At 40.9% G+C, this 19,817-nt stretch overlaps 1 protein-coding gene and 1 long non-coding RNA gene across 7 annotated transcripts in view; one reads left to right on the forward strand and one right to left on the reverse strand.

Moving 5' to 3' along the window:
• LOC125291569 (FERM, ARHGEF and pleckstrin domain-containing protein 1) overlaps positions 1 to 19,817 on the reverse strand; it is a 54,133-nt gene that overhangs the window by 20,623 nt on the left and 13,693 nt on the right. For all 5 annotated transcript variants that reach the window (XM_048238378.1, XM_048238376.1, XM_048238377.1 and 2 more), the window contains exons 3-5: positions 3,159 to 3,263; positions 2,601 to 2,643; positions 589 to 667 (exon numbers count right to left, since the gene is read on the reverse strand). In XM_048238378.1, the coding sequence (XP_048094335.1) occupies positions 589 to 667; positions 2,601 to 2,643; positions 3,159 to 3,263 (227 nt within the window). The remainder of the gene's footprint in view (positions 1 to 588; positions 668 to 2,600; positions 2,644 to 3,158; positions 3,264 to 19,817) is intronic.
• Positions 7,885 to 9,291, forward strand: LOC125291571. 2 transcript variants are annotated; one of them, XR_007193023.1, is made up of 3 exons: positions 7,885 to 7,914; positions 8,569 to 8,610; positions 8,881 to 9,291. It is a non-coding gene; the product is annotated as an uncharacterized LOC125291571 (long non-coding RNA). The 2 variants fall into 2 exon arrangements; XR_007193022.1 differs by lacking the exon at positions 7,885 to 7,914 and adding an exon at positions 8,400 to 8,474.

The raw sequence follows: 19,817 nt of genomic DNA on the forward strand, positions 1-19,817 counted from the left end.
GCTTGAGTACTGTTGCTTAGCAGACTGCGCAACAATTAAAGTGATTAACGCAAGATTAAATGAACCAATAAAGAGTGTGAGCATCGTAGGGTCACAATAGCGGAGTAGAGATTATGTTGGGGGACATATTAATGGCATAAATCTGCTGGAATTTTGTACCACAGCCATTTACCTATGCATTAGTAGCCATGCTCCTCCAGTGCCTGGATTTAATGCACTTAACCACACAGAGACCAGGTGCCCATGGGCATGGTGCCTTTTCAGACGTGATACGATGGCACTATGGATGACTATTGGCAGACTTATGACAGGTATTAGGATAATCCTATTGAGGCTTACTGTCAGAAGCATGTCAGCTGCATGAATAAAATTATTGTAATGAATTAGGGAAGGGGAAAGATTAGGCCGCCAGCCTGGCAGAAGTGTTTTGATTTGCATTCCTAGGCATTTTCTCGGCTTTCTGATGTGAGACGGGAGGGCGACTTTGAAGCTTTGGGCACTGATCATGAAAGTGAGTGGGCAGAGGAAGCTTTGGGCACTGATCATGAAAGTGAGTGGGCAGAGGAAGTCTGTGCAGCTGTAGCTCACCTGGTCAGCTCCTCCAGTAGCTGGGCATGGTCTGGGGGAAAGAATTTCACCACGAAGCGCAGGACTGTGTGCTTGGGCCCTGTGAACACGACACCACGATTGTACTGCCAGATAATAATAATAATAATAATAATAATAATAATAATAATCTTTATTATATAGCATTTTTTCAAAACAAAGTTACAAAGTGCTGTACAATATCAACATATATGAAAATGCAAATAAGACATAATAATATAACAATCAAAAAATATATATTAATTCAATTAGAACTTAACATAAATTTGAAAAAGGAAAATAAAACTTACACTGAAATAAAACTTGACACTGAAATAAAACTTAGGATACTGAAATAAAACTTGACACTGAAATAAAACGTACTGAAATAAAACTTGACACTGAAATAAAACTTAATAAACTTAACACAAAATGAAGTATATTACTTAAACAAAACTAAGGAAGGCTTGCTTGTAAAGATGAGTTTTAAGGAGGGATTTAAAAGAGCATACTGACTTGGCTGACCTGATTTCATCAGGCAGGTCATTCCAGAGCCTAGGTGCCCTGACACTAAAGGCTCTCTCCCCTTTAGTTTTGAGATTGACCTTAGGAATAGTTAGGAAACCACTACCAGATGATCTTAAAGTACGCACAGGTGTATAAGGTACTAGGAGATCAGATATGTAGCTGGGAGACAGGCCATGTAGAGCTTTAAAAGTAATCAGAAGAATCTTAAAATCAATTCTAAAGCTTACTGGGAGCCAGTGCAGTGAGGCTAAAACAGGAGTAATGTGATTACAGTACTTTGTCTTAGTAAGAAGCCAGGCAGCTGAATTCTGTTGAAAACAGTTTGAAGTCTCTTTATAGATTTTTGGTTCAGACAAGAAAAAAGACTATTGCAGTAATCCAGGCGTGAATAAATAAATGGATGTATAATGGTCTCAGTGTCTTTAAAAGTTAAGATGGAACTAATCTTGGAAATATTTCTGAGGTGATAGAAACAAGACTGTATGAGCTTTGTGATGTGACATTCAAAGCTTAAATTACTGTCAAACCAGACACCAAGATTCTTTGCAACAGGTTTTACACAGTCAAAAATTTGAAAGGGACCTAAGGATGGTATCATTTGTTTCACTATGTGCTGGGATCCAATGATGAGGACTTCTGTTTTGTCAGAATTCAACTGGAGGAAATTGTTCGACATCCAGTTTTTTATATCACAAAGACATTAATTTAAGGAATTCAGCATACTAGGATCAGAGGAACTAATGGGCAGGTACAGCTGTGTATCATCAGCATAGAAGTGGAAGGAGACACAGTGTTTCTGGATAATGTGCCCAAGAGGAAGCATGTATAAACAAAATAAGATTGGTCCTAAAACTGACCCTTGAGGTACCCCATACCTGACAGGAGAAAATGAAGATGTGTAACTGTTTGCAGAAACACAAAACTTCCTAAGTAAGATGAAAACCATTGTAAGGCTGTACCAGAAATTCCCACCCAATGTTCCAGTCTATGCAGCAGTATGCTTGGAAGATTGGAACATCAAAAGATTTCACATGGCAAGACACCATAGTAAAATAAGGGTTTGCTTTTTTTTTCCTTTTTTTCCCTCTAGGTTGAAATGAAAATAAAATGAAATGGCTTAGTCCTGTGGAAGAAACTTTAGCGATCAAGACTTCCATTGCCAAGAAGCCTACTGTATGCTTTTGGAGATAAGGTTTAATCTTTCAGGGCTGTAAAGAAATACTCAATAAAAGATTTCATTGGACCACATGCTTTAATTTCCTTTTCTTTGACATGATGTTTAAAGCTACATGATGTCACCATATGTTTTGGTCCTGATTACTTCCACTGGTTACACTGCTGCTGTGGTGAGGTGCACACAGAGGGAAGTGGTGTCTTTGTAAGGACAACAGACTACAGTTAGGTGCACAGGAGGAACTACAGACTGGATGAGAGCAACAACATTTTCTATGAGAAGTCGTTTAGGATTTCAAAACCTGACGACTTACGTTTGATCTGCTTTGCTATGGGTTTTAAGTGGTCCAGCCAAACCTGTAAGAAAAAAAAGAGAATCATATGTCATAATATGATAATAAACCTGTAAGACAGTTCTTCAAACTAACTTAACAACTTTTGTTCAATATTCTACAATAAAATGAGACAAACTAGGTTGCAAGGGGAAAGTTACATTTTACTATATTAATGATGTCTTGCAGTGGACTGTTTCAACCTGAAAACCTTTTGATGTTCACAATAATATTCTTCATGTGATTCAGTCATCAGACAAGAGCCTATTAGAGTACTTGAGCATAATGGCTGTTTCATCTCCTCCATGTCTTTCTTCTGGATATGACCTCTATTGAGCGATCTCCTTACATTTAGACCAGAGGATGATTACTGGGACTCTCTCATTGTCATTATACATGATTAATGTTCTGGTCATGGAGGGGCTATCTAAATAACAATGCAGGCAAATTAAAAAATTCAATCTAATCAGATTTTGGCCCGAAAGGGCAGTTGTCTTTCCATGGGCTTGACAGTATGACAGATTACGGTCTCCTACTCACCATCATTTTCCGATGATCCTGATACTCCAGGCCAAAGTAGTCTCCTTCGACGAGGTTCAGGTAAGTGCACACCATGTCAAACAGCACCTTGCCCGACGCTCGTTGCTGCAGAAACATAAAATAGAAACAGCCAGGATTAACCAGATGGCACACTCTCCCAAACTGGGCCCAGATCATGGGGGTTTCTGCCAAGTGTGATCTAATACAAAACTCTCCATTCTTGTGTGTGCTTGCTTCTTGGCCCTCATGAGTATATCTGATTACAGTGCCCAAAAGCTGAAATTAAAATCTGACTATCCTGTGAGAACACCCTCAAGCCAAAGCTTGAAGAGAACTAACTGAAAGGAAGCTGATTTGGGGTTGTACGTTTTCTGACAAGAAAACCTTTTTGGGGCTGTCCTTTTTCTGACAAGAAAACCCTTCTACCACCACCTGCTACACAGACTGCCGGCTGGACAGCTTGCCTGCTAAAGGCCATGATCTGTTTTTACGACAGATGATGACCATTGAAATCTGTGACAGAAAGTCAATGTTAAAACGTCAAAAACCACTATGCCATCTCGGTGAAGATGTCCATTCATTTCATCTCGGTAAAATGCCCATTCAGTTGTGCTGGGCTCCCGGAGAGAGACGGGGGTCGAATGAGGTGGACATGAAAAGCAGGACGCATCCCTGGCTGACGGCTCCCAACACTCCCGCCTCTCTCAGGCTGAGTGTCGGACACACAAAAGCCCCCCTGAGACGGGCAGAGAAGGTTGAACACCAAGCCGGACGAAGGGAGGGTGACCGCGAGACTGTTCCCATCCAGAGAGTAAATATGACTGGCCTGCTCCCTTTGATGCTGATCTACTGGCACCGCTTCTCTTAGCGGGTCTGTTCCTCTACAGGCCAGAGGGGACTCTTTGAAGTGTGAATCATTTGGCAGCTATTCCTTCCTCCCTTTTTCAAAGAGGGAAACATCAGACTTTAAAAAGCCAACTAGGTGTTTATGAAAAGTGAATCATTTCATTAAGTAATATTATTTGTAAGTATAATTTGTGGTCTAAAGCACGCATTTGGAGAATCACTCCTGTATGACAAACTAGTACACAATTTACAGCACAACAAATTATGTGACCAACTGGTTTGTGTATGCAAGTCAGACATACAGACCATCAGAGAAAGAAAGTGAATGTGTGTGTTTAGAAATAGCTCTTGCTAGGCTCTGACCTACAATCTCAGTACGGTAGTTTCGATCGTGTGCTTAGCGCTACTCTGTACCACCCAGCAGGAGAGCTGAGTTTCCCCTGTGTGACAGTATGAGGCCAGACCGGCAGGGGACTCAAACAGGAACATCCCGATGAAGAGCTCCCAACCATAGGTCGCTAGAACAGGATGGAAGCATTCCTTAAGTAAGGAGAGTTTCTGGTACAAGGCTCCCTAATGAAACAACCTGAACAAAGTTTGAGAGAAAAAAACATGAACCTCTATACTGAAAAATGGGGCAAAACCAGCATCTTTTGACGAGGCAATCATTGAGGAAAAACACCAGAAGGTGAACTTTTCAGAGACAGGAAGTTGGCCTAGCTTGAGTTAGGCTTTGCCTAAATCCTGGTGTGGGTGTTATTTTGTGTGGGTGTGGCTGTAAGCAAAATAGCTGCATCTGATGAACCATACGGAAAAATCCTTAATTCCGCATGCAGTTAGGTAATCTGCCATCTTCTTTTCACGACTCACTTTTTCCCCACTCTGGGACTCCAGAGTCCAGCTCAGCTGTGGCAGACGTTAGAGGGAGTCCAGAGGGCCAGCTGCCTGCATATGGTAGAGAGGGCTGGCGAGGAGCAGCACACCAGAGCAGGAAGATGTGGGCCTCCAGCCAAAAGCCCACCAGACAGCTGCCAGGGCCTCGGCCTCATACTCTTCCCAACACACAATACTCTTCCCAAACACAGCCACACTAAGCAGCTCAGTGGCTGAGGGTGTGGGGTTCGCTGTAAGGTCAAACTATCCTAACATCAAATCCTCTAATACATTCAAATGTTTTATTTTGCAGTTGTGTTTCAGCCTTATTAGACTGTAAGGACATAGGGGCAGAGCTGGACAGGAAAGAAAAGATATGGATTGTTTTTTAAAAACTGTGTAAGCAAATAAAAGAGATCACAAATCAAAGGACCCCATAAGTGACAATGACCTTGCAGTTAAAAAAAATCCTATTTAATTTCATCTTTAATGTAATCTTTTGTTCTACAAAAAGGAGAAGATGTAGCAAGAAGACATTCTGCGGAATATCCCCATGTGGAGCAGAGTGGAGTAGAAAGGGACCCTGTGAGATGTCAGATCTCATTCATCCACTAACGGCGTCCCTTCAGAGCACCACAGAGGATGAGGAGACGGGAGCTTGGTGATTAAGAGCTGCAGTGTGGAACACACACACACACACACACACACACACACACACACACACTATCCATGTGTGGCCACTGCCAGCACAATGAGAACAGGGCCATTATATTACAAGACTCTCCTTCAGCTCAGGAGATTGATCACCAAGTGGCCCTGCGCACCATTATACCACATGCATGTTACTATACACCACACACAGCTTTCCTATGACGCACGCACGCACACACACACACACACACACACACACACACACACACACACACAAACACACAGCGCTACTTCCATTCAGGAACATGCGGTACGCCCAATTACAAAAAGGTCACATCACAAATATCATGCATGGCAGCTGACATTTCAGACTGAGAGTGATCAACAAATAAGTCTAGGGAAAAAATGTCATGGAACAAAATGGCCCCTCAGGCATCAATTCAAATTCATTTGCGAGTTGTGCTATGCTGAAATTGGTCTGGAATTTACCAGCAGAGTCTAAATGTGCCAGAACAGCATGTGGGGAAGATGCTCTGGTGAGGTTAAACTCGCTCACACTCAAGCCATTTGAGCATTACTCACTCAGCATTCACGTCGCCACGCTCAATCATTTCCTTATCAGCCCTGTGACCTCCAGTTGTAAACAACCAGTGTCTGACTTGGGGTGAGTAAATAAATCCTGACAGCCCTTCTGGAGAATGTGGCTACATGTCTGGTAAGTGGTGATCAGCGACCCCTCCCCCACCCAAACAATGTGCTCTAGATCAGGTGTAAATATGTGCTTGATCTTGCCCCAGATATGCTATGTTGGGTTTATGCATGGTTCACCTCCCTTGGCAGTTTACATACAACCTCATGTCCACACCCTCTTAAACCAGCACCCAATAGACAATGGGTATACAAGTGGGAACAGATCTCTAGGGAGAGATCACCTCACCAAAGCACATGTCCACTTTAGGTGGACATGTGCAACTGAGAGAATATTTAAACCATTATATGCTCAGGATTTAGCAACCAGAGTACACTTTTGACTGCATAAATGCGTGGGAAAAAATGCCCACATTGTTAAAAAAAAACAGTTAAAAGCGGAGTTAAAAAACCCCACCAAAACAATAATATAAAAATTCACATATAAACATCTAAGTTAGTGTGGAAACCGAATAGTTCCCAAGCATATTCTAAGTTCTGCATAAAAGAATAAAGGCCCTGACACTGGGTCTAGACTACCCAGACACAGGCACCCGAGTTAGCCCTTTAACTATGGTGGCATGTCAGAGAGGAGCATATGGAGAGCTTAGGAGAGGCCAAAGGCAAACAGGCATGAAAGCTCTTCTGTGTATTTACATGTTTCCCCTACATTTGCCTGGGCTGCACAGAGCTGAGATCACAGGCTGGCTACAGTAGCAGATTCATTCCCATCCTTGGCCTGATTGGATTGAAAGCAGATGTTCTGGTCGAGAGCCAGATTGGATTCGCTGGGGTCTTCTTTGGTCTCTTTTAAAGTCAACAGCTGGGAAAGCATTATCTAGCAGTGGGAAACCAAAATACACAAAAAAGTAAAAAGAACAAATATAAATGTGATTACAACCAGGACCATTTCTCAATATCAGCCCAGATGAACATTTGTACCATTATGTATTACTGAGATTTTTACTGAAAGGCAGGTGTTATATGGAAGAATATTAGACTCAAAAGTTTTGTACGTGTGTATCACGTTTTGAAACTGTAGAAATTATTTGTAACTGTAAAAATGATCTGTACAAGTAATTGTCAATATCACAAATATGCGCTACACTTACAAATCTATTCTAGGGGTACGGATCGGTTTTACAGCTACAAATCATCCTACAGTTAAAAATATTTTACAATTACAAATATATTCTACAATTACACATCAATATTCTACGCACAAAAAGCTGCTCTACAGTTACAAATCTTTTCTACAGGTGTACAGACTTTTGCACCACATTTGGGATGAAAAGTGTCTCATATGTATTGTGTGTGTGTGTAACAGGATTTGTAACTGTAAAAATAATTTGTGATTTAACAAAAAAATAACACGAACAATTTTAAGTATTACTCATATGTGGTTCACTTACAAATATATTCCACAGGTATGAAATATTCCACAGTTGCTGTCTTTCAATTACGAAACTATTCTGCCATTACAAATTTCTGCTGCTCGCACAAGTATTTTCTACAAGTATACAAATCATTTTGAGACTGTTCTGGCGCTTCCTGTTGAATAGCCAATGGCGATCCTCAGGTTTGGCTAGCCACAGAGCCATGGAGAGATGTATGTTGGTAACCTACACCACACAGACATGTTCCATCTCCACTATTCCTTGTTAATACAGCCAGTGTACCTGATATACGGGGCAACGAGGTGAGATCAATCAATGGCAACTAATGTGGGCAACAGACAAATAACTATTATATATAGCAAGCTACCTCTAGTTAGCCAAATCCCACTCAATCAGTCTGTCAGTTTAAGCAGCATACAAGTGCTAACGGAAATGTAGTGTGTGGATGGAAATAAATAACAACACTCAACATACTTTTGAAGACATTTTGTTTCAAGTTTGTAACAAATGCGGTCAAAGTTTTAAGGGAGTTTGTCAGTCGGTCATAAGGTAGGCTCAGCAAAAAGAGGCAGGCGGCTAGCATTACTATCAAGAGGTGTGCTAACCATTAGGCCTTGTATGCCAGGTCTACCTCCAGATTGTGAGGTGCTACTTTGGACTTGACAAACTCTTATAGTAGGCAACAGAAACTCTTTACTGCAGAAAAACCATAGTAGGTTTGATGCTCAACAGATTGCTCTGGAGTTAGTTATAAGTTAATAATAAGTATCCATTGATATGTGTGTCAAAACATACCAACTGGTGTCAACATCAGCTAGGCTATGTTGGCATTTTCTGATGGTTCTTCATGACTGATCATAAGGTACAAAATAAATAATACAGAAATACAGTGCTGGGCATTGGTAGACAATCATATTAATCTGTCTATGTATCTATTTCTTCAGTTTCTTCTGCAGTTTCTTATGGATCCCCAGTTGCTGCCTCCTTCTGAAGCACAGGTGGGTCATAAAATATATTTTACTGTCTATGAAAATAGGTCGCCGCCCGATGTGAGTTTCAAAAAGCATACCTTTTGAACTTGTTGACGGCAGTATTCCTACTTAAAACAACATCCTCGGATGTGTATGTTTTATATTTTGTAAAAGTTAAAGAGAAATCATTACTATTCTATCTTAAAAAGTCAGTTTATTTTCAAACGTTTTTGTTGGTTCCTGTCAGTGATAGATCATTATCTATGATAAATTTATAGTTACTCTCTACACTGGCAGGTTATTAGAGAGGCTGAAAACCAGACTGGAACAGGCTCTTCAAAGGCAGCCTCTGGACCTGGACTATTTAGAGTTCCTCTGTACCAGTGAGTTGAGCCTAGTTCACTGAGTACTCACATGTCATTTCCAGAAGAGGTAAGCAAAGTCTGTTTGTTTTTTGTGCAAAATAAGTACAAACATTACCCCTGTTTTCAGAATACTTTCAGAAGGTGCCATTGAGTCCTGCTGTCCTGCTAAAATAAACTTCACTGACAGTTTTTACATATGTTTCCCCTCACAAACTATTAGATACCAGAATACAGTTGTTTTGTACTGTAAAAATAGTATTAAGTGTTGATTTATATATATTTAAAACAAAAGAGGAGACGGCAGAGCCTCATGCTTATAATCATTAATTAATTATAAAATAAATCATGGACCTACACCAGTAATCCTCACTATTTTTTCTCACAAGAGACACATTGGCAGTGCAAAATCAAAAAGGAGAGCCTCTTTTTACGACAACGTACTAAGTCACCTTTGCAAATGTGCATTTCTACATATAAATTGGACATCCCACAAAAAAGAAATAACACAGCCAATACATTTTCATTTAAGACCAGTCATCTAATACTGGGATGAGTAGAAGCTGGCATGCGTGTCCTTGACTTTCTTCATGCTGTAATTTTAGTAGCAGGTTTGACAATACCCCCTTTAGGAAGCACCATTAAGGCTTAATAACTTCCTTTCACCTTCATTATTGTATTTGGGTGAAGGGAGATGTATAATTAAGATGTTTTTGTTTTCACAGTGCAGGATTGTATGTTTATGAAGCACATTTGAAAAAAAAAATATTGACTGTTACCACATACAGTGGGTCCCATTCAGAAGTGGCCACTTCTTCAAGGCGTTTTCTGTGATTCATGCAGCTGTGTGAAATGTATTACAACTTATCGCCACAAGGTGGCAGTTTAAGTCCACTGTAGCATTTGTAAACAGGGCAGTGGAGTGCATTCAAAGGCGTTGCAGTGGCAGTGAGATACTGTAAGCAGAACGAAACTGAAGATCACCTCGTTGAAGTCATACAGTAGACTAGGCTCGCTTTTGTTTTTATCAACCTGGGGCCAGAGATGATGGCCTTTGGCAAACAGTTTAGGCCTACTCAAAATGAGTAAAATCAAAAGCACTATACAGATGACATGAAAAAGGTTATGATGTATGGATTCCCAAGTGTCCAAGCTTCCAAATGGTGTATAACATAACTATGCTTTATAGCAATATGGGATTTAGAATGTTGGGGGAAGGAGGGTAGGTGTTCTTCATAAGGTTAAAATATTGTTGTTATGATGCGTTTAACAGGTCATAGGCAGACGGGGAAAAGCAGGCCTTAAAAGAGGGCTACAGGATACTGGGGTGCTCCCAATGATAACAGAACGGCCAGAACTGGCTAGAGTTCTGTTCCCACAAGGTGTCTCATCTCTGATGGATCCTAAGGTATTAATGTTCAAGCATGCCAATTTAAACATGGCAAGCATGACACATCCTCTCACATTCTTTTTGCAAAGGTAAATTTGTAAATGGAGGAAAACAACTGACAGAATAAAGTACATCATGACTATGGTACAGTGCACAATAGTATTCCAAACAGGGCACACTGTTTTTGTTGCAGATGATTTTGAAAAGAGTGGTTTGACCAGATGAGGCGGAGGTTGACGAAGATGAAATGGTTCACAGCCTACCTCAGACAATGCCGTGCCTACCTCAGACAAAGTGGTACCTCAGACCCTGTAAGATTTTGACAAAATCCCCCCAGATTTTGAAACCTGGCTGATCAGAGTGATTTGGATTTGATGAGAGATCTGTACTTGAACCAATCGCAGACTGAAAAATATGTGAAAGTATTTTTTCTTTTGTATCTTTTGTGATTGTGATGACTACATTTGCCATACACTCTATTCAGTAATATAGCTTACAGTGCCCTCCACATTTGTTAGCTCCCAGGAATCACAGATGTATGAAATGTTATAACTTTGTTCAGTAAATCACAAATATTATTTTCTTGTGGTATTATAAGTATATAGTATAAGTATATATACTCTTTTGATCCCTTGAGGGAAATTTGGTCTATGCATGTATCCCAATCCGTGAATTAGTGAAACACACTCGGCACACAGTGAGGTGAAGCACACACTAATCCAGGCACAGTGAGCTGCCTGCAACAACAGCGGCGCTCGGGGAACAGTGAGGGGTTAGGTGCCTGGTCAAGGGCACTTCAGCCGTGCCTACTAGTCGGGACTCAAACCGGCAACCCTCCGGTTACAAGTCAGAAGCGCTAACCAGGCTAGCATTGTATAACAAACGAACTACTACTAAAAGTATTTTCTGATATTGTTTTTTAATTCTTACAGTTTCTTTAGAGACTTTGAAAGACCTGGTGGTCTTCTGGACGGGATGGTCTGTTGGCAGGGGCAATGCCGACTGTACTTTGAAACTCCCCCTAGGGACAAGAATGTATGACACCTTCAAAGAAGCTATGAATGCAGCGCTGAAATAAAGCAATTATGGTTTTGGCTTGATCTAGTGTTGTTTTCTGCAAGTTCAATGCAGTATAGTCAACAATTTCAGTGTTTCAGACGGTGACCAGAGTTCCAGTTGTTCAATGAATAAACTATGCAATGAGAAACTGTATGACGATTGCTATTTTTCCTAGTTGTATATTTAACTACAATGTGTGCACCATATGCAGTAGCCAGAAAAGTTGTGATTTTGTTTCTCAGCTGCCACAAGGCACCTATCCCCAACTTGCTCTGAGAAACTGGCTCTGGTAAGTTGCTTTGGATAAAAACGTAAGCCTAATGAATAAAATTATTTATTAAAGTTCACATATCCCAGCATTAGGGAATAATATTTAAAAATGCAATTTTAAATTTATCAGACAGGACAGGGGAGAAGTCTACAATAATGGTGTTCAAAGACTAGAATACAATAGACCTAAGAAACACATTTTAAAGAACAAATATAGGAGGGAAGGAGATGTATTTTCTATTCAGTGGTAGGCTACATGTTCTCCATGCTGATGTAAATAATGGTCCAGTGATCCAGTGGAGTGATCTTGAAGGCCCTTGATAAGAGATATTACATCAGTGTCTCAGAACAAGGACCACTTAACCAATAAATAAAAAAACCTCACAGACCACCTAGCTAAACAAAAAAAATAGTAGGCCTACTCATTGCTTATTACCTTGCTTATTGTCAGGATTCATGATTTAAACTGGCGTAGCTTACATAGGCAGTGTTACAGAACTGTTTGGATTTACATAAAAGTTGTTCAACATCGCAAACAAATCATCTATAGGCCTATTATATTTTAGCATGCCAGCTCATGAACCACACTTTGAGAAACACTGGCTTAGGCTACATGAATAGACAAAAACAACGATGCATATTTACATGCACACTGAAACACTATGTAGAAAGAGGGCATTCTGGAAAAGCATGATTGTATTTGTAGTAGCTTATCTGCACAGGTACAGTTGGCAAATTATCAAAGTTAACAAACCATCAGAAATGTAAAACGATGACTGTATTTGAAATGTAAATAAATTGATAACTTAACTACCTAGGAACAGCCGAAAAGATAACTGCCCGAGAGAGAGGAAACATTTTGTTAACGACTTGCCCGTGTATCAGGTACACTGGCTGTATTAACTATCAATGTACCTCAAGGAATATAAGAAACTAGCATCGGAGCCCGTTCCTTAATTAGACATTCTCTGCTAGCGTGCTCCAAGCGTAGACTCCAAGTTTGGTTGCACCCACACAACTAGCCACGACGACGGCGCTGCTCCTGCTCTGTGATTGGTTAGTGAACTGAGATTCATGGTTGGCTAGCCAAACCTGAGGATCGCCATTGGCTATTCAACAGGAAGCGCCAGAACAGTCTCAAAAATTTGATTTGTAGAAAATACTTGTAGCAAAATAATGGCAGAATAGTTTTGTAATTGAAAGACAGCAACAACAGCGAGAACAGTCTCAAAATGATTTTGTATTTGTAGAAAAATGCGTGAGGCAGATTTGTAATGGCAGAATAGTTTTGTAATTGAAAGACAGCAACTGTGGAATATTTCATACCTGTGGAATATATTTGTAAGTGAACGACATATGAGTAATACTTAAAATTGTTCGTGTTATTTTTTTGTTAAATCACAAATAATTTTAAAAACAAATAACAGTTACAAATCCTGTTACACACACACACACAATACATATGAGACACTTCTCATCCCAAATGTGGTGCAAAAGTCTGTACACCTGTAGAAAAGATTTGTAACTGTAGAGCAGCTTTTTGTGCGTAGAATATTGATGTGTAATTGAAGAATATATTTGTAATTGTAAAATATTTTTAACTGTAAGATGATTTGTAGCTGTAAAACCGATACGTACCCGTAGAATAGATTTGTAACTGTAGGGCATATTTGTGATATTGACAATTACTTGTACAGATAATTTTTACAGTTACAAATAATTTCTACAGTTTCAAAACGTGATACACACTTACAAAACTTTTGAGTCTAATATTCTTCCATAGTGTTAGGGCATGATGGTGAACTGTAACCATAGCAATATACACTAATGACTACAGTATGTAAATAGTATATTAGCTGAAGAGCTAATAATTCACTTGTACTACCAAGTGGTGATATCAGTCAATCAATGCAAAGTACATAATAAACATAACATATCAAAAACAATTTTCTAGAAAGGGACATATGAGACATGCCATCACAACACAGGTCTATTAGCACCTCTGCAGAACTTAAGCCCTGCTTGAGAAGCGGAGTTCTCAGGCTGAACTTCATTGAGATTCAGGTCAGGCCCATGTGCCCAGGGTGACTCCTCTGCAGCTAGAGCCTGACAATAGCAGCAGAGACAGGAGGATGCCCTGGTGATAATCCCATCATCTAGTTCAACCCCACTCCTATTCACCATGCAGTGCCATGAACAACATGGCTGGGTACTCATAGCCACCGAAGCAAACGCAAAAAGACCGTCTATTGTGTGAGGGCACAACAAATTAAATGGCACTGTTGCATAAAATTATGATAAACAAAGAAAAGAAATATGGGAGTAAGCTGCAAGCAGTCTGTCTTTACCATACCAGAGATGCAGATACTCACAGACAGACAGACACAGAGACAGACACAGTCCAAACACATGAAAAAAGAGGCACAGCAGAAACGCCGCTTGGTCGCCACAGCTGTCAAACTCATTACTGTCACACCACCTCACCCTCCAGGGCTTGAGAGGCTAGCCGCGGGAAGGCCGTCCTCACACATGGTGGCGGGGTGAAGGTGCTGTGCTGAGATAAGCCACAGCTCTCCTAGCGTCCTCCCCGCTTGCAGTAGGCGGTTTCAGTGTGCTCTGGGCCCAGGCGACGGAGCATATTGATTTTGCATAAAGCTTAATGAAGTGTCCTGTTGTGACTATCACTCTGCCCAGCGGTAAACACTGCAGTGTTAGGCAAGTCCCTGATAGTCACAGACTCAAACAGCCTACAAAGACTGTGTTTAACTAACACATATAACTCAGTCCATGCTCAGTAGTCATTTAAGCCATTTATTTATTGAGGATCGTATAAATGGGTGGAGGATTGAGATGAAAATGCGTTCAAATCTGAAAATAAACTAAAATTGTCTGTTGGAGCAGTAAAAATGCAGCCGTTTCGTGCAGGAAACCTCAGCACTTTAAAGAAAACAAAGCATTAACCATTGTTCACATTAACAACCAGAAACAAAAAACCATGACTGCCACTTCAACATAACCATTTAAGACTTCAGGGATAGGGTTTTAAATTCATTCTTTTTACCACAAAAACAAGGTAAGACCTAAAATACTTGAGAGCCAAAAGCTTTCAACTTGCCTTACCTCTCTCAATCTGATTTAACCATCCATTAGACTCTGGCACCATGCTGTTTTACTGAAACTGCTGTCTGTAGCCATTCTGGAAGCCAAGGATTACTGTCACTCTGATAAGAGTGCTTTGCATCAGTGGCAGTCATCATTTTTATTCCTTGGCCGTAAACAAGCACTAAGCTATATGAACAGAGAGAAAATTCAAATGAAATGTGACAAAGACCAACTGAGTTTCATGAATTTCACAGATATTTCAGCCTACACCTAAAATAACACCAAAGTTTGTTTTTTTTACACACACAGATTCACCCAACACCAAAGATAAGACACACAAGGACAAGGACATCATCACAACGTCGACGAGCCTTATCAGGATCACACCTGCTTTGAACTTATTTTCTGTCTGGCCACACTGCTGTGTGTAACATTCTGCAACAAGTCTACCGTCTAAGGGCAAGAGGTGGTGAAAGAAATCTGACCTTCTGTGAAATACAGTAAATCACTCCACAGATGACTCGAAAGATTACAAGCGCAAACAGACTGCAACAGCAGCCACCTCAGGGTGTAGTACTGAATCAGAGTGCACAGTGAGTCATAACATATTGAGCCAGTCCGAGCTCCTGTCCTGACTATATGCACGATGATGAAACTAATGTTAATATTTACCAGGGCCCTAAACTCAGAGGAAAGCAAGCGTCTCCACTTGTGGTGTGATCTGCTGTGGAGTGATTTAATATGCTGAGCAGCTTTAAACTGGGTCAGAGAAAATCACATGATACTGAAACTACTACTACATTTCCAGCCCTTCAACAAATATTCCTTCCACACTACAAAACCTGTACCCTAACTTTCTTATCTTATCTTACGCAGAGAAAAGATTAAAATTCTATCTGTTGATGTCTTATTTTTCAGTCACATTATGTGTGATGATGTCGTGCCATGTTATAGGCTAAGCTTGTTTGCATACAACGCATATTCTCCTATTTTTCTCCCATTCTGGGGGACTAGCATGGGTTAACAGTCATTTCTGAATGATCTCACATGATTAGGTCAGAACAGCCAAACCCACTAAGAAGGCGGTGTCTTTGTCAGATCGGCATAGCAGAGCCAAACGTGGTGTGAAACAGTCGGCCAACATGCCAATCTGTGACCAAGAGTGATGTGATAAACACATGTGAGGGATGGCCCCATTTGTTAATCAAAAACAGACTGAAGCACTAATGTGGCATTCAGGCCACTGCAGAGTTGGAGAGAGAGAAAGAGTGGAAGGGGTGTGTGTGTGTGAGAGAGAGAGAGAGAGGGGGGGGGGTGTGAGGGACAGAAAGGATCAGAAGATAAGGAGATAGCACTAGAGGCCTAGCAACATCAACCACATGTGCCGTGACTCCCCAAACCTCTGTGACCACAGCTTTAGCCTGGTGTAAACAGACAGAGATGGGGCTTTGGGTTGGGGAGGGGGAGGGTGCACCAGCAGGTTAACATCCAGCACTTCAGCTGTAGGAGTGGGAAGTATTGAGTTGCAGGTGGAGGTCTCATTTCAGAGGGATCTCCACAGGTGGGCCTGAGAGCGTAGGCATGAGTATACACTAAGGAACTCAACTGAACCACAATATTTCTTTTTAAAGCAGCATTAGACACAACGCATACCTCTCTGTAGCCTTGAAATGTTGAAGAAAAACAAGTGGGTAATAGTCAAAACTACATACTGTCCCCTCTCTGGCCCAAGTGAGTAAGCAGAAATATAAGGGATGCATCAGAAACAGCCTAGTAATAAGCAGTTTAAAAGGAAATAGTTTCTTTCATATGATCTGACTGTGAGCTCTGAGCCAGTTCTCCTAAAAGTCTAACATTAGAGGTTGGCCACTTGTTCAGATATTTCCCACAGTTAGGCTGATTATTATTCCTTACATCTATTAATCATTCTGAATATCCTATTTCTTTTTATGTTCTACACACCATTTTCATTTGAAATATCCAGATTAATTTAAACATCAATATATTCATTTTAATATGGTTTCGGTCTGCCTATGCTGTTGTTTGTAAATTTATATTGATGCAATATAAATGGCACAGAGACAAAACAGTGTATCCAGACTCAGCATCCAGATCTACCGCGGCTGACACCATGCTAATGATATCACACTCAGGGAACCTACCACCAACATGCCTGGGGACTCCAGACATGCCATCAGCACACAGAATGTGTGGCTGGGAGACACATCAGGGCGGGAATGCTGTCGCCATGATGCTAAGCACCACAAAACACACTCCAACACAGTGTTTTCCCTCTCACAGACACATCCACAGCCCTGCACTGCTACCTGGCACTGAGCAGAGCTGCGGGTGATGCCATGCAGGCTGGCACGGCAGCCCAGTGGTGGCACAGGATGGCAGCGCGAGGCAATCGAGCAGGCTGGTGGGGGCCTGCTGCTCCGTGTGGTCCACTGGCTCAGCTCTAATCCCCCCGGGTAATAAACGATGACAGCCACAGATGCTCCTCTCCTAGTGAGACCAATCAATTTGCCTTCTTCAGATTAACGTAAACGACTTAACCCTCCGTGTTACAAATCTACCGGCATTCTACTCTCCCGCATGGGGAATGGTTCTCCATATTGGGTAGGACGAGTGCTCAGGCAACACTACTTTTGAGTTCTCTGCAGCTGAGACTGACACAGGACCAATAAAGCATGACTGATCAAAACAAATCAAATAGATTGAGATAATTTGTAAGGCCATCTTGAAAGAGATTAGGACTGTGGTAATTAAATAACAGAGTTTAATGGTTCATGATTTCACATTGAAAGGACTGTTTTAGGAAACAACAAATACACTTCAATTATTATTGGTGGTCTTTGCAATGCTTAAATGCAAACCTAAAAAGTGCATTTGAAATCCCAGTATGGGAAACCATACTCTATCAGATAAATATTAAATAATTTCAATGAATAAATAACTAATATAATTAACTAAATAAACATGGTTTATTTTTATTCTTGGTAACCTCAGGTTTACCCTTGAAATAGTTATTGGCATCAAGTACTGAGGCTGAGGCAGAGGTCATTGTGCTTTCCTTTTAAGATGGATTAAGGTTAAGAGTGACAAAATCATTTCCTGTAGTTTGCAGCTCCAGCCGTGCTTGTAGGTTACAGCTGTAGGCAAGACACGCTCAGCGTAGTTGGTCTGCTTACCGGTAGTCCCTACAGGAGCAATCACACAATGCTTCAACTACAGTCACTAGCCAAACAGCAGGCACACTGGCCAAACACATTACCAGTAACTGAAAGCCCCCATCAGATCCCTGTGAACAGTAACTGCGGACTCTACAGCCAAAACTGCAGAAAGAAAAACACAATTATCTTTTGCATGGTGTGTCTCTCTAAAAACAATATTGACTTCCAGTAAGGAAATGCAATGGCTAGCTGGACTAGCAATATTGTATGTGTGTACCTTTCATTTAACTGACTGAAACTAGCAATGGCTTTATAGTAAGAGATCTTACCAGCCAAAAAGTCATCACTTCTAAACCATTTATAAATAAATGTATAAATGAATGGTTTAGAAAATGAAATGTGTACATCGGTGTACATCATCAAAATGCCCACTGCTCTCTGCTGTAAGACAGAATATGGGCAGGAACATACTTCTCATTTCATAAGCAGCGTGCTATTGTGTTCTGCCTCCAGGCCATAGTTTGATCTTTTTTCTGCAATGCAATCTCCAATTATCACACAACCAGCCCTCAGGAAAGTGCAGTCTGGCTAGCCTTCCATGGCTGTTGGCCCTTGGGTCCTCCCAGGAATGTAGGTCTTTGTCACAACTGAATACAAATTCTGCACCCTGAAGAGGAACCCACCGCTGTAACTATGGCAACCATTAAAAAGGGGGGTTAATTTTTAATCCCTTAATATTACGGTGAGAATGTTTATGACCCAGTGGAATGTCTTGTGTTCACACTAAGTGGTTTGTAATAGAGTGAAGATAAAACAAAATTCTGTATGGTGTAATTGTTCCACTTTTACCTAGAATCACCTTCACAGACAAAGTGTGAAAAAAAAGTCCTTAATGATTTATTTTTAGAAATAACCACTTTGAAATTAACAAATGGTCTCTGAAGTATCAAGTAAAACACATGGCCTTTCCTCTGGATGCACAGGTGATTGTGATGCATTGCCGAGTTGATCCAAAGAGACAACATAAAGCCACAGATCTCAGACCAGCCTGGAATCAGAGGCACACCATTTCCCTACGACTGAGTAGCTCAAAACAATCAGGGAGGACCCAGAGAGCAGCTCTTAGCAAAGCATAGCAACTGGTGACATTTCGTCTCGGCCACTGCACAAATAGCCCATTGATGTCAGTGAGAGAAGAGAGAGAGAGAGAGTGTCTGCCTGCCCAGAGCCCCTTAAGATCTCCCTGCTGCTTACAAGCCCTTCTTTAGCCCCTCAACCAATCCTGACCACTCCTGTCAGACTGACACCCACTGATGTTTAATAAGAAGCCTGCCATAGCTCATTCAGACATTCACCCCTTGCAAGAGAGAAGTCCCCTCTAAGTGAGAAAGATACTTACAAAAACTTGAAATGGCTAAAAAGTTTTTCTCAACAAGACAATGACATGACAATATGCAGATTAACTTAAAAAGAAAAGGAAGGAAAGTCATAATTCAAGCAGATAACTTAAATAGCAATAAAAAAGTGGCAGGGTCATGAGGTGAAATATGTGTAATAAGATCATAAAGGCCAACAAAGACCACCAGATCAGATCAAAAGATGGCACTGAGTGTCCTGCCAGTGTCCTCACCATTCCTCATCAAATTACAAGTTATATAAGCGCATCTGAGTAAATTAACAAAAGCAACATCATTTTATTGAGTTCAGAATTCAGAATTTCCGCAGCATGAATCTTCTTCTGTGGTGAGAGGAACTGGAAGGGAGGAAAAGCCATAAGTGGAAACCTGGCGGTACAGTTTTCACCTCAGGCCAAATTAAATCTCTTTCACCGTCCCTCCATGGGTTTGATGTGATTAGTTCCTCCCGAGTGGCTTA

Source organism: Alosa alosa, chromosome 3 (genome assembly GCF_017589495.1).
Source record: "Alosa alosa isolate M-15738 ecotype Scorff River chromosome 3, AALO_Geno_1.1, whole genome shotgun sequence".
Taxonomy (NCBI): Eukaryota; Metazoa; Chordata; class Actinopteri; order Clupeiformes; family Clupeidae; genus Alosa; species Alosa alosa.